The following is a 13,787-nucleotide window of genomic DNA, read 5'->3' as shown; positions in this document are numbered from 1 at the left end:
ATAGCGTTATTTTATTGTAATACAAAGAAATCAGTATTAGAATCATTCTACGCTAAAATTCCAGGTCTACCAACATGTTGGTGCGGAGAAGAACCTAGTCAATTTTGTTTGCATTATTGTACTGAGATTGGCCCACAGGCCTCTATATGGTACTTTGATTTTCGTTATAATTATATTGTTATGCATTGTGAGAGCTAGAAGTTAGTACTTTCTATCAACGTTGCATGCAGTTTGTATATTGTATACTGTAGGTGAGTCTCAAGGTTTTCCGTCTGTATCTCATCCATAGTCCAGATTTTACTCAGATGTCCCGGACTAGCAGGACCCAAATATTATACTTCTTTTGCGGTGAGCATGCTTATGTCAACAAGGGGTGATTGGTTGAATATCATAGATTAAACCTGGGAATTTCGATGAATTGTTTGTGATTCCTGTTACATGAGGAGAGTGTCTACCAGATTTGCACTACTTTACTCGACTCGATATAAGGTCGCATAACACAGTATTTATGGGCGAGTAGATCGGGCACAAAATAGGTCGTCGCAGTTCTTGAAAAACCATAGAAATTTTTCTGTGCACGTCAGCGAGTCGGAAACTGTGGTGGATAGTAGAGGAATATGTAAGTTTTGAGGCTGTATGAGTTGGGTTACGATGCTTTTTTGGCTGGGTAGAATTTCGCGCACGAATCCGGTTCCCGCTACTTCCGTGTGTCGGCTGCAGTATGGTGACCTCCGCTGGGGGTCATTTCAAAGTGTTCTTTCTGGGAAAACGAGACGACAAACTTATGCTCATTTTCACATATGTTGTAGATATGTGAATACCCTCAACTCCAACATATCGAATTCTTGTTAATTACTTTTGCACCCTGATATATTTTTTGAGTCGTCGAACCACCTCACTTTGGGGTCCTTAACCATGTAAATCCCCATAGGCGAAAAACTGTGTTCTGCTCCCATAACGTTAACGTTAGGGTTTTTGCCGGTTGGGAACATTGCACGCATTGGGCCAGCTAGGACTGGTAAAAATAAAAGTAAAAACTTGTAGTCTTCATTTGAGTATTCATACTTCTGAAATCGCTATAGTTATGTTCATGCGTTTTGTAATTTCAAATACTTTTTCCGAAGAGGAGATGGAAACACAATTTTTTGTGGTCTTTTAAAAAAATCATCCTGATCCCACCTATAAGCCGAATGGTCTTACCCAGCAATCCCGGAAGTGAGTGCAGTAATCAGCGTGACATGTGGGTGTCAGAGTGAGTTGGGGTAAGTGAATTGCTTGAAAAATCCGCAAAATCTTTATCTAAAGAGGTAATTTTGACAAAATGATTACACAGATTCAGGGATCTTCTTTTCATTGATCTCATGATATAAATTTCGGCGTTTTGATGGCGTTTATAGAAGTGTTAATCTACGGGATTCCTTAGTACGGATGCCCCCCTCCCCCATTTTTAGATACTAGTAGTGACAACTGAGTTTGATAACGTTACATGTACTAAGTCTAAGAAGGTGGCAGGTTAAAGGAGGTTATGGCCATCTCCCACTCCAATCTTGCAAACACATATAGTCATCACGAATTAGATCACAATAATTACAAAAAGAAACTAAGTCAACACGCGTTTATAAATTGTATTCTAGATTAGAGAAGACAAACAGAATGGGAGTGCGTGGTCTTCAGACATACCTGGAGAGACATTGTCCAGAAGCCTGTGTTAAAGTGAACCTGTTCGAGTTATCCAGACAGTACTACAGACAACATCGGGCCAGACCAGTCATGGTGGTGGATGGTCTAGGCTGCCTCAGGAAATTCTACAATCAAGGTGAGTCATTAAGTGATTTTCAAGGAGCATCCCGTACTACTACTAGCGATATTAAAAAAAGTAGCCCTGCATTATATTTGGAGGTTGAGAGTTCGAACCCCGCTGTAACATGTGGTGTTAATTGTCTAGTTTGCTACTGTAACATTGGGGGGGTTAGATAAATAGCACCAAACAGCCATGGCCAGCTTCGATCCTGGGTGTCCATATGTTGTGCGTACTAGAGGAAGCAGGCAGTTTAGACCCTCTCAGACTGAGAAGATGTCTGAAGAGACACTCTGAGTATAAACCAGTAGAAAGTGCAGTTTGGAGTGGTGTCAGTGATTACAACCCTACCAAGAGGTAGAAGCACAATCAGAGATGACATAGGATGTATGATACCTACATCTGGCTATTGTCCTCTGGCCTGATTAAATCATACTTAAGGCCACACCAATTTAATTCCTTGGTTCACGGATTTGCTCGCTCCTATTTTTTGGAAAAAAATAAAAAAATAGAAATGACCACTCAGCAAATTTTCACCATTAATGAAACCATTCACCAACTTTCTGGTGTAGCAAATTGGCCTATATATTCGGCTACTTCACAATCTAATGTACCAAAAGGGGGTCACTAGGGGTGAAAATTCAACTCCATTTTATTCTTTTTTTGTTATTAGCAGTTCAAAGGTACACACCTTGGGCTTACTATCCTAAAGGATCTCCGCACAACGAGCTTTTATAACTTTGGTACATGGGCTTTTATAAATGGACCACTAAGGGGGTACGGACGCTACAACTTTAGAATTACTGGAACTGCAGCATACTGTATATTCAACATTAGAACAGAAAATGGGTGTTTTATCCTTATCTTCTTGTATAATTAGCATTTGCAATGCTAGAAAATCAACTCAAGTTGCAGTATGACTATGTTAGGTCATTTTCTGGTCATCTGTTACTAAAGCAGCTATAATGATATGCGGGTATTTTGGCTTGAAGCAAAGATCAAATACTATAATTCTTAATCCAGATACCATAGTAGCTAAATTTTGGTAGTTATCTATCCTCATTGGGCTTCTACATAAAATCACAACAGATATAGTGTATAACATAACATAGAATCTTTCATATGACCATTAATGAACATTTCAAGGGGGGTACGGACGCTACACAATTATAGTAAAGACTGGTAGTGAACAATGGAATTAGCCCACTAAACATGTCCATTTTCTAATAATCATTAACTATTTAGTAATTGAAGCATCCATTAATGCTACTGCAGCAGTTTAACAAAGAAAATGAGAATATAAATATGCCAGTTGAGATTCCACCCAGTTGGATCTGTACTCTACTTTTTGATAACAGGCCTACTGATAGAAGATTTTACAGAATCTGTGATAAAGAAGTGATGGTTTACATAAAAGAATATAACACAGTGCTTCCCATGCCATCAAACCAGCAATGTAAACTTGCATCTTTCTTGAATACATGCTATGTACATATTGGTTTGGACAAGAGAAACAATAGTGCAGGGGGTACGGACGCTACACATTACATACTATGTAATACTATCATATAATGTTTAATTTATGCCTTGTATAATGTAGATCTACCAAACTGGTGTTCTTACATCAGCTAAACTCATGGGGGGATATCAAATATCATCTCACATCCATCTTTGGCTGCTTTGGAATGAACCATTTATGAAGTCTGAGGGTGTGTAGAAATCTCAGAAAAATGCAGCTCAAATTCATTGAAAAGTCACATTTTTAGAGAAAAAAGTTAACCAATCATATCTGTAAGAACTGTAATTAATGTATTGAATCAGAATTGTAGCAGTTGGACAGCAATTTTAACAGCATTTTGCTAAAAAGCTTCAAATGGGGGTACGGACGCTACAGGTGGGGGTACGGACGCTACAGGGGGTACGGACGCTACATTTTGATGTTTACGGTGCTATACTAGACAGAGTTTTCAGGACAGCAATGGTTTAAAGGGTGTTCTAGTATGTGGTAATAGAGACCTCTAAACTGTCATAATCACAAGCTTGTGGGATTTACTTAGTACAGAAATTAAAGGGGGTACGGACGCTACAGATTTTTTTCGGAAGATGACATCCTGGACTTTGCTTGTAAATAATATGTCATAAGAGTGTGCTACTGATCTTATTCTACTTCTGACCTTCTACACACACAATACCTTACTTTTACATACAAAGACAACACCAATATTACCAAACAATTAGCTGCTACAGACTACAGATATATCCAGTTAAAATAACATTGGAATCTGTCAACATGTGGGTAAAATGGAAAAATAGTCCCTATGGAACCAAAAAATGGTCATGTCCTTCAAAAAAAGCATAAAATCACTAGTAGACACATGACCGCATATCAAAAGCAAGTGGTTTCTAACTACCAACTACAATTTTTCTGTTAGATCAGAGGTTTAAGAATTAGTAAAAACTGAATGGTCCCCGATAACGCTTAAAATTGGGCATTTTTAGGTTATATTTTGGTCAATATTTTTGCCAAATATTGACCGATTTACAAAATTCTTTTTGTGACATGTTCCTTGTTGTACCAGGTTTTGGGAAATGAATTTATAAAACAGCTATAGACTGTGTATCTTTTGCTATCAACTGATAACATGTCAGAAAAAAAATGGGTACATTAGATTGTGAAGTAGCCGATTATAAGCTCCTTAAAGTGTGGGTACAGGTGCTGTTACTGTCCAATAATAGTGTTTTTGTACTTTTTTCAAGTTGAAAACTTTTTTTCTTTATGTTTTGGATTAGTTGTTATCTTTACCCCAACCATTTTACAATTTTTATTTTTATTTTTATTTCGCCCTTTCACTCCATATTTTTTATGAAAAAATCCGTGAACCAAGAAATTAAATTGGTGTGGCCTAAAGCGGCCTGCTCAAGGTTTAAACAAGTAAGCATTAATTTTAAAATTTGATGCAGAATTGTTATTTTTACTTGATGGATTACCGGTACCTTAATTTTTCCAGAACTTCCATGGGTGTACGGAGGACAGTGGAGAGAATACTACGAGGAACTAGGACGGTTTCTCCAGTCTTTCAGAACTGCTGGTATTGACCTTGTGTTCATCTTTGACGGGGTTGTGGAAAAGTCTAAACGTGCAGAATGGGTGAAACGCAGGCAGCAGTCGGCTAGAGACGTGCTCGTAGCTTTCACTCACATCAAGAAACACGGCACCCAGCCTTCCGATGACCTGTTCCAGATGCCGGTCAGCTTGGGAACACTGACTAGGTTTGCTCTGAAGAGTCTGGGTGCTGTTGTCATAAACTCTACCAAAGAAGCAGATATAGAAATAGCGGAATACTGTAGGAAGTATCCATGTTTCGGGATCCTTGGCCAGGACAGTGATTTTGTAATCTTCAATACTGTCCCTTTCTATTCTAGCAAAAATCTGGATATAGCTACCTTAAATACAATACAGTATTCAAGGGATAGGTTGTGTTATCGACTGCAAATTAGCTTGGAAGACTTACCACTCTTCTCCTGTCTTATGGGGAATGATATAATCAAGTCTACGGAGTTAGAGTCTTTTAAGAGAAGGCAAGTAGGGGTGCCAGCTAATGCTAGGTTCCCTAGAGTAGAGGACGTAGTGATGGCAGTATCAAGATACATGCAAACGATTCCGCATGGAACAACGATACGGGACGTCGCACGTGACGTGTTTCCCAATGAGCCAGACAAATGGTTGAGAATGGAAGAAGGGGCCAGAATGTACTTGTTACCAGGGGATCAATTACCATGGTACATGCAGAACTGCCCTCCACATGCACTGCCACCTTCTGGTGTTAAAAGGAACTGCAGGCAGATGAGTGGGGATGAAGAGATTACTCTTGAAGTGAATGTGGAAGAAATTAGATCCAGGGTTGACACCAAAGTCCTCCAGTTTGCTCGGGAAAGGCATCTGAATTCAGACAACATTGCGCAAATCTACAACATACTCATCTCAGCCGAGACAGATAGCAGTGTGGCAATGGAAGATGAAACTAACAAAGATGTCCCCTCTTCTTCTGTACTATTCCGTCCAATTCGACAGAGAATGTATGCAGTACTCTATGGAGTAGGCTGTTACTGTGACATGCCAAACGAAATAAACAGAAGTAAAGCAGTAATGACTCAGAGAATGCCTCAGAGACCAGTCCTTTTGGCTCCAAGGTTTTCAACTCCTCTCTTGCCTAGCCACGGAAATAGAGGGTTTCATACAGATGTTTCATCAACTGCTGTGGGAGACCAACTACCTCAGGGAAGTACACATGCTGACAGGTGAAAGGCAATTTCAAGGTTCAAAATGAAGCTTGCAGAAATGCATAATTGTTGCTCTTGATCAATTATGGACTATGATTGCAATCTGAAAAGCCTGTATAAATTAATATTTAGATTTAGACTGTGCCATTTTTAAAAGTACTTGTACTAATGTTATGTCTTTTTTTGTAGACCTGTTGTTGGAAAGAATGCAGTGAAGGAGTGGTGCCCCTACAGAGGAAACCCTTTGACCCGTCCTGATGTCATAAATGCTGTACCGCTGAACCTAATAGGTACATGTAAATACAATCAGTATTAAGTGTAACCAAACTCTAAAATAGCACAAGTTGACAGCCTTTCTGGGGACTTCGGTCAAATCTGGAGAAGTACAAGTTTCGATGTGTTTAAATGTGTATAATGTTATAATTACATAATACAAAGGTGAATTCAAATCTACCAGTTGCAGTAAACACTTTTTGGTTTAAACATCTAGCGTTAGCAGATAGTACTTCCTCCAAGCCATATGAGTGTTAACACCCCATAGAGGACAACACATGTAGTAGTATTACACTTCAATTCCCTACCCTGACCTCTGTGTTCTTTGTTTTCAGGAGGGACTCCATCCCTCTCCATGCTGTGGTTCTCCAGTGGTGAACCACAGACTAAACACCTCCGTCTGCACACATTCTTTGCCTGCATGGACTGTGCTGGTCTGCTGGAATCTGTGTTAAGGGTAGAACCAGACCCACACTACATCATCCCATCTTTAGTACTACACTACATGGTGAAACACATGTCAGCATTGCAGGAATGGGAAGTGGATGCCTTCCTGGCTCAAGCTGTGGTCCCCTTTGCTCAAGATGCTGGAGGGCTTCGTGGCTTAAAGGTAGATTGAGGTGAATTGAAGAACCCTATGGTGTTGAAATAGTCCACAGATAGCTAGTATGCATAACACTGGGAACTTAAGTAAGAACTTGAAAAGGTACTGTGAATTTGGTAAAACTTATAAACTTTTAGGCCTTGTTTTACTAATGGCAAGAGTTTCACAAACAAAATGTCTTTGTCTCAGGTACCTAGAGTTGTACCCCACCCAGTCCATCTTGCTGCTGTGTTCCTCAAGGGTGTAAGCTACGCCCTATTGGCCGACTGTGCATGTGGCTGGCCAATCACGGTGCAGGATGGGATGCCCTGGCACTACTTTGATGGGAAGCTATTTCACCACAAGTATCTGATGGCAGAGGGGGGTGCAGATGTCAGAGCTCTATGTGATCACGATGTGAGTAGAAAACACCGACCTATTACACAATTAATTGTAATAGCAAAACCTGTTTTGATTTGGGGACTCCCATGTTGGTTTCTGATGTCATGCACACTGCATACTGCATGTGTTATAGGTCTCGGGTGTGACCCCCAGTCGAGTCATACCAAACACTTTGAGAAGAATCTGCTGCTTCAATTTCTTTATTTCTTTATTTGAATTTACCACATGCAAAAACAAGTGGAAGGGAGGACAAAACAGGTGTATCAACACCTTTACAAGTTGTCCTCCCAAAATCAAGTTATAACAATACACATGTATGCTACATACCCACACTGTTTTGTTTCCCATAGGATAGAGCTCTACAGTTGTTCTGGACTCTGAAGGAGTTGGTAGTACTTGGAACCAGGCTGGATCAGAAGAGAAGAGAAATGTGCTTTCCACATCATCAGGGCATGGGCGGCCACTAATACTGACAGAGAATCGTTGACTCCTATTGGAACTTCTCCTTTTAGACATAAGTCTCCTGACTAAGAGGCTGAATGGGCACGAACGCAACAATAAGGGGCTCCATAGAGATGCCTCCATAGATCTTGACTAATTGGAGAATTTCAAGGAAAACTCTCTAATTGGGCACCAAGCGTAGCTCATCCAAACTTTGCTATCAAATATGGCATACTTTTAACATCAGTCTCCTGGTTCAGAGGCTGAATGACAACAAACTCAACAATAAGGGACTCCATGGAGATGGCTGATGCCTGCTCTCTTGCATGGCTAATTGGAGAAATTGAAGGAAAGGCCCATAATTGGGCACCAAGTGTAGCTCATCTCAACTTTGCAATCACACATGTTTTAAGTTGTTAAAAGACATTTTTCAACTCATCCATCAACTAGGAGTCATTCCCAAGGTGTATACCATTTTAGGAGTACCTGCTGACATGGAGATTAGTCATAGAAGACAAGTGGCTGTACAGAAACTTTTCAGACAGAACACCCCACTCTTTTCTTAGTATTTCAAGTTATACCAGTTCTATACTGTGTCAGTTCAGAAAACGTAGGGAGTCATTGTAGTCACATGTAAAAAAAGAAGTTCTACATGTATATATTGCTCTTTCTACTGTGAACTGTAAAATAACAAGATTTAAACCATATATTCAATCGTTGCTTCACAACACATATTTTATTCCCATGAAACCAAATCAAGGGAAGTAATGATGTACAGTGTAGAAGGGTAAAAACTTCGTCCCTCAATCCTCAAATGTTGCTTATACAGTACCTAGGAATCCAATGTTGAAATCTCCAAGTTGTTACATCTTCAGAACACTCACCACTTTCTAATTGATTCCAGCATCAAAATGGTTTGGTATGATTGAATTTTCTAACTTTAACATCTTTTCCACATTACACAGTATTTAACAATTGGTACCATGCACTCAACAGTGGTAATGGCCATGTGATTAGAATGTTCCTTTCAACATAACCTGTCATTATGAACTCATAAATCTTTGCTTCATTTCCTGCCTGTATTTGGCAGTTATAACCTTTCTCTAATCCAGAAATGACATTCAGTCCTACCAACATATAATATAAAGTTACTGCTAGGAAACTGAAAATGGGTGGATAATGTAAGGGAACTCTACAAATATAATTTATAGAGAGTCACATAATTTCAAGTGCAGTGTATACATATCATGGTCTATTACCAATACCATACAGTGTTTGAACAATATAGGAGTTGTGTGTTACCCAATTCATGATGATGATGGTACCCAATTCAAGTGTCACCAAAAGTGTAAGAATGATGAATTACTGCCCTTACTTCACCATATGTTGCCTTCCTGTGTCAGCTCAATTAAGGACAAGCTGTGGTTTATGTTATAACTGCCTAGATAGAAAAGAGTGGGGACTAAAGGAACCTGGTAACATTTAACATTTTGTGTCTGAGGGTTGAAAAATCATTGACCTCAATCGCAGCAAACAGAAGAGAAAAAGAAGCAGTTTCACAAAAATTCGGGATTTTTGCTCTGACAAAAAGGCCCCATACAAGATCTCCCTTAACATCCCCCTACTGCCATTACAGCCTTTTAGCAATAAACATGCTGGTTGAGGGGTTTACAGCAGTAGGTTAGTCCTTATAAACAATTGTCTCTTTATGGGCATGTGATACCATAAGCAGTGATGACCTACAAGATAGGTATTTTGTATACATGGTGTGCAAAGTGGATACATGGTCAGGGTTAAATGACTGGATGGGGGTCTGACATTGGTATGACTTTTGCCTTATGCCATACATATACATGTACTTGCACTTGAAAAGTGATGGTAACATTTAAATGCTTTCCTATTATTATGAAACTACCTTATGTAAGTACATTGTTCACAAGAAAGTCATAAAATGTCTTTCATTTAAAACTCTGTCCATTCTACAGGGACACCTTTATTTAGACATGCAACATGTTGTAGATATTGCTATTTGCATTTACATGAATGTCCATATTACTTCCTATATATACCTGAAATACATTCAATTCATTGTTGCATATTGCAATGGTTGTAACTGACCACCATATTTATGGAAAGAAATTGTGGAAGAAAACACAAGCCTTTATTTACTACTGGCACATACCTAAATGCAACACAATCAAATTGCAAGATTACAAGTTAGATTTGAAAATTGCACCAACAAACTATCTTAGATTGTTAACTTAATCATGTTCCTTCTTTCAGAAGAATACACATCAAGTAATCCTGCATTATTATATTAATCAACATTTCTTCCAACTTTCAAACACATCACTTGATGATAACTTGCTGTTTCTCTTAAACGTATTTGATAAATTCAGCTATATTTCACAAAAGGTGACTAAGATTTCATGATTGGCTTTCCTGGCAAATCAAGCACAGGTATTGCAGTTTTATTAAGTGTGCCAAGCCAAGAATACAATTAATCAATGTACCATTTAAAAACGCTTTTGAAAATGTCTACCCATTTAACTTTTGAGATGTCATCAATAGATACAAGGGTCTTGAGAGAGTTCCTTCGAAAGTTGAACATATCTACCTTTTTTCTTCGAAATATTATCAAATTTTTAGTACATTCATATAAATCTTGTTACCTCAATAAAACCAGTCACCACAAAGCATTTTACATTTGACATAATTTCGATCTCAAAGATCAATTATGTTAATAAGCTGTATACACTGTACATTACCTAGTATAAAAATAGCTTCTTACATTTACAAATTACTAACATATACTGTGAACATTTTTAGAAAGGAACTATAAGGTTGGCAGCCACTAAACAAAGACTCACAACTTAAATAATAAGATTTGTTAACGGAATCACTCGTAACAAGATTCCCCAACACAAGGTGCTGAAGCCTTTAAATCTTTAACAACTAGGATAGTTATGCGAAAAAGCAGTTATTTCAAGCAACTGAATATGATTTTGGAAATGGTCAGACATTTCAGACAACATTCGTTGTCTTTCGTCAGTGACACTAGGACAGTTGCAGATGGATGCAATGTTACAAATTTAGCCCTGATATTGTCAGGTTTGTACTGACTTTTTGGTTGGTAAGGACACTTCAACTTATTTCCTTGGTTCTCAGATGTTCAAAAGTTAAAATCCAGCAAGGAAACCATTTACATCTAAATACATCCACTCACTGAAACTACCTGTACCAAGGTACAGGCTTTTGCTCCAGGCTTTTTTTCAAGATCTTTCAGTTCAGCATTACTTATCTGAGAATGAAGGAATTAATCTGGTGTGGCCTAAGCTATAGACATTTTTCTGCACAGGAACCCTTTTATCACTCAACAGTGGGAAGACTTTTGTACTTCCTGCTGTAGGCTGTTAATCTACAACTTCCTCTGTTTTATCATTGTTTTCCTCAGAGCTTCCTACATTTTTTGTCTCATTGTCTGTGTTCTCTGTTTCTTTCTTTGTCTGGTCACTGATTGTCAGTTCCTCCAGTTTTGTGTCATCAACTTTTGCACCATCTTCCACTTCTTCCTTGTTTGAGTCTGGGCATTGTTCTGTTTGCTGAGCTGCAGGAGTACCTGCTGGATTCTGAGGGAGGTTTCTCGCTTCTTGGATCAGCCTTTTCACCCCCACCATCCACTGCCTGACCTATAGGATGGAAGAGATATTCTGCTATTTCTTATACTGTCTGTCAAATCAAATTGTCTAAGAAAGATCGGAAAACGTCTTTTTGTAAAATTATATACAAGAACATTATATTTGCATCAATTTGTGCTTAGAATTACCAAGAGGGTTGTGCTCTTTGGTCATTTATATAGTCTAAAAACACAAAATATACACAAAAAATAGTATATAACCTTTTCATGCTACTAAATAAAAGGAGGAAAAATTTTCAATCAATCCTTTGGAAAGCTTAAAAGGTTAACAAAAAACAATTTACTGATTCACTTTACCTCAGACACGTGGTCCAACATGAGCTTCAGGTGCATGTCATGGGCCAAGTCACAGTCACGGTCATTTAGGGCTGTGGAAAGGAGAGAAGGAAATATATGACTGATGAATTAACTCTAGGAAGTCTTCGCTGTCTGAGAATCAACTGTATAGCTTGGTATCCAGCAGTATTATAGCTCCCAGGGCTCTTCTGTCCTCTCCACAAATACAGAGAGGACAGAAAAGACTCTGGAGCTATAAAACTGCTGGATACCAGGCTATCAGCTGTATACTTCCATTGATGGATTAGAACAGACTAGTTCTGTGTTGGCTTGCCCAATCTTACCATTGTTGGTGGTTTGTTTGTTTCACAAAAAGTTTCCCATCTCTCATTTAAGACTTTATCCCCAAACCGCCTTTGACCTCCCAAAAAAGGAACAGATAAATTTTTACCACACCTGAAGCCAGGACATCAGTGTACACCTGGACTGGCCTAGACAGCTTCCCAGTTGTCCACATGTTCTCCAGCATTGTAAGCTTCCTACCAACCTCATCACACACTCGAGGCTGTGAATGGAACAAGTGGCTGTTACCAGTATTCTCCTATGCAGAGCCTTATCAGTGGCCTACAGTATATACAACATACCTTGTGGAGGCTCTGCTAAACCAGGCTTAGGTTTTCACTTTTGTGTGTGCCTCTAACCAGCTGTCAGATAATCAGCTTTACCAACAGTAAAACTTTTAGGTGATAGAGTTATCATCATTTGCTGACAGCTGTTTAAATATGCCATGCCAACAAAAGTGGAAATCTCAACCCAGTTTTAAAAGCAAAGCCTCTCCAAGCTTATAAGGTACATGAATATTGCATAGGCTGCCAGTGATATGGTAACTTGAGGAAAGGATTCAAATGATTGAATCATAACTTGGATTAAAACACAGTCTTCTTGTAAAAGCAAAGGGTTGTATTCATGTTGGTTTCCTGAAATTTTTTTTCTTCATATAGACAGATAAAATGGATAGAAAATAGTACAACTCACTTCCACTCCAAGAGCACTGACTGCATGCAAAGTGTTCCTTAGGCTTTCCAGACTCCTTGTACAAAGATTCTCATCATCATTATTTGCACGTTCCTTTACCAATTCCTCAGCTTTCTTGGGAGTCTTCTTTGTGGTGTCAGAAGATGTAGCTAAGACTTGAGGGCTATCGGGGTTGAGTAAGAGCGGCCCGTTGACCATAACAGGTAAGGTCGGTGCGAGGGAGGGGGGTGGGGGGAGGGCTGTGTCAGTCACAGGGGGCATGAGGACAGGCCCTGCAGTGGTACTACTCTGGACTGTACCATCTGCAGGGGTGAACAGGATGGAGTCAGGTGGGGAGGTTGATAGCTTTGGTGGTGCCCTTATTGGGGCTCCCCCTGGTGGGGGTATTGCAGGAGGTACACTTGGGGCATCTGCAGAAAAACAGAACAAGAATAGAATTTTAAGCAAAACTCATAATATTGTACCAGTAGTCAAAGATTGCCTTATTCGACCAGGCATTGGGTAACATTCTTCAATACAAAATACACGTATCAACAAGTCAGTCAAATTCAATTCTTTGCTTATCAACATTGCAGACATAATATTTTTCAACAAAGGAATGTTTATTGACATTTACAATTGAAAGTAGTCTACTGTCCTTCATGCTTGATTTCTAGCATCAAAAGTTAGAATCTAGCATTCGATTATACTGCTACCGGGCCCCTGTCACAGGCGTACAGAAGTTGGATAGTCAAGTGGCTCTGTCTGTGCTGGTGAGGCCGCACACCTTTATTATGTTCCTGTCCTGACACACTGGAACTAAGACTTAGGTACATCGAGGAAGTTTAGACATCCAGGTAATAAGATACACCAAAAAGTAGTTACTCAAGTAGTTACTCAACTGGATATGGTTTTGGAAACGGTCAGACATTTCAACTGGAATCCACCAGTTTCAACTGGAATCCGTCAGTGACACTGAAGTGATCTGGAAGAAACAGGTCTTTTATACTCTAAGAATGAAG

General features: G+C 39.2%; 2 protein-coding genes across 3 annotated transcripts; one reads left to right on the top strand and one right to left on the bottom strand.

Moving 5' to 3' along the window:
* The first annotated feature begins 1,639 nt into the window (after positions 1 to 1,639).
* LOC118419115 (constitutive coactivator of peroxisome proliferator-activated receptor gamma-like) lies at positions 1,640 to 10,461 on the top strand. Of its 2 annotated transcripts, none has more exons than XM_035825418.1 (6): positions 1,640 to 1,816; positions 4,807 to 6,097; positions 6,269 to 6,369; positions 6,688 to 6,962; positions 7,146 to 7,352; positions 7,688 to 10,461. In XM_035825418.1, exons 1-6 carry the CDS (start codon positions 1,654 to 1,656, stop codon positions 7,802 to 7,804), a joined length of 2,154 nt encoding a protein of 717 aa, XP_035681311.1. In that variant the 5' UTR covers positions 1,640 to 1,653; the 3' UTR covers positions 7,805 to 10,461. The 2 variants fall into 2 exon arrangements, with proteins under 2 accessions (XP_035681311.1, XP_035681310.1); XM_035825417.1 differs by having other exon boundaries at positions 6,263 to 6,369.
* Positions 10,462 to 10,907: 446 nt separating this feature from the next.
* Positions 10,908 to 13,222, bottom strand: LOC118419118 (steroid receptor RNA activator 1-like). Its single transcript, XM_035825420.1, has 4 exons — positions 12,787 to 13,222; positions 12,208 to 12,316; positions 11,773 to 11,843; positions 10,908 to 11,467 (listed from the first exon to the last, which is right to left on the bottom strand). Exons 1-4 carry the CDS (start codon positions 13,045 to 13,047, stop codon positions 11,192 to 11,194), a joined length of 717 nt encoding a protein of 238 aa, XP_035681313.1. The 5' UTR covers positions 13,048 to 13,222; the 3' UTR covers positions 10,908 to 11,191.
* Positions 13,223 to 13,787: the final 565 nt, after the last annotated feature.

This window comes from Branchiostoma floridae, chromosome 7, assembly GCF_000003815.2.
Source record: "Branchiostoma floridae strain S238N-H82 chromosome 7, Bfl_VNyyK, whole genome shotgun sequence".
NCBI classification, from domain to species: domain Eukaryota; kingdom Metazoa; phylum Chordata; class Leptocardii; order Amphioxiformes; family Branchiostomatidae; genus Branchiostoma; species Branchiostoma floridae.
Note: the sequence above shows the minus strand (reverse complement) of the source record. Positions and strands in the feature narration are given on the sequence as shown.

Coding starts and splice junctions, on each gene's coding strand:
- LOC118419118 (XM_035825420.1), bottom strand. CDS start 13,047: ATGCCCCCTGTGACTGACACAGCCCTCCCCCCACCCCCCTCCCTCGCA. Junction 12,317..12,786: donor TCAGTGCTCTTGGAGTGGAA/GTGAGTTGTACT, acceptor TTCCATTCACAG/CCTCGAGTGTGTGATGAGGT. Junction 11,468..11,772: donor TGTTGGACCACGTGTCTGAG/GTAAAGTGAATC, acceptor TCCATCCTATAG/GTCAGGCAGTGGATGGTGGG.
- LOC118419115 (XM_035825417.1), top strand. CDS start 1,654: ATGGGAGTGCGTGGTCTTCAGACATACCTGGAGAGACATTGTCCAGAA. Junction 6,963..7,145: donor GAGGGCTTCGTGGCTTAAAG/GTAGATTGAGGT, acceptor TCTTTGTCTCAG/GTACCTAGAGTTGTACCCCA. Junction 7,353..7,687: donor GAGCTCTATGTGATCACGAT/GTGAGTAGAAAA, acceptor TGTTTCCCATAG/GATAGAGCTCTACAGTTGTT.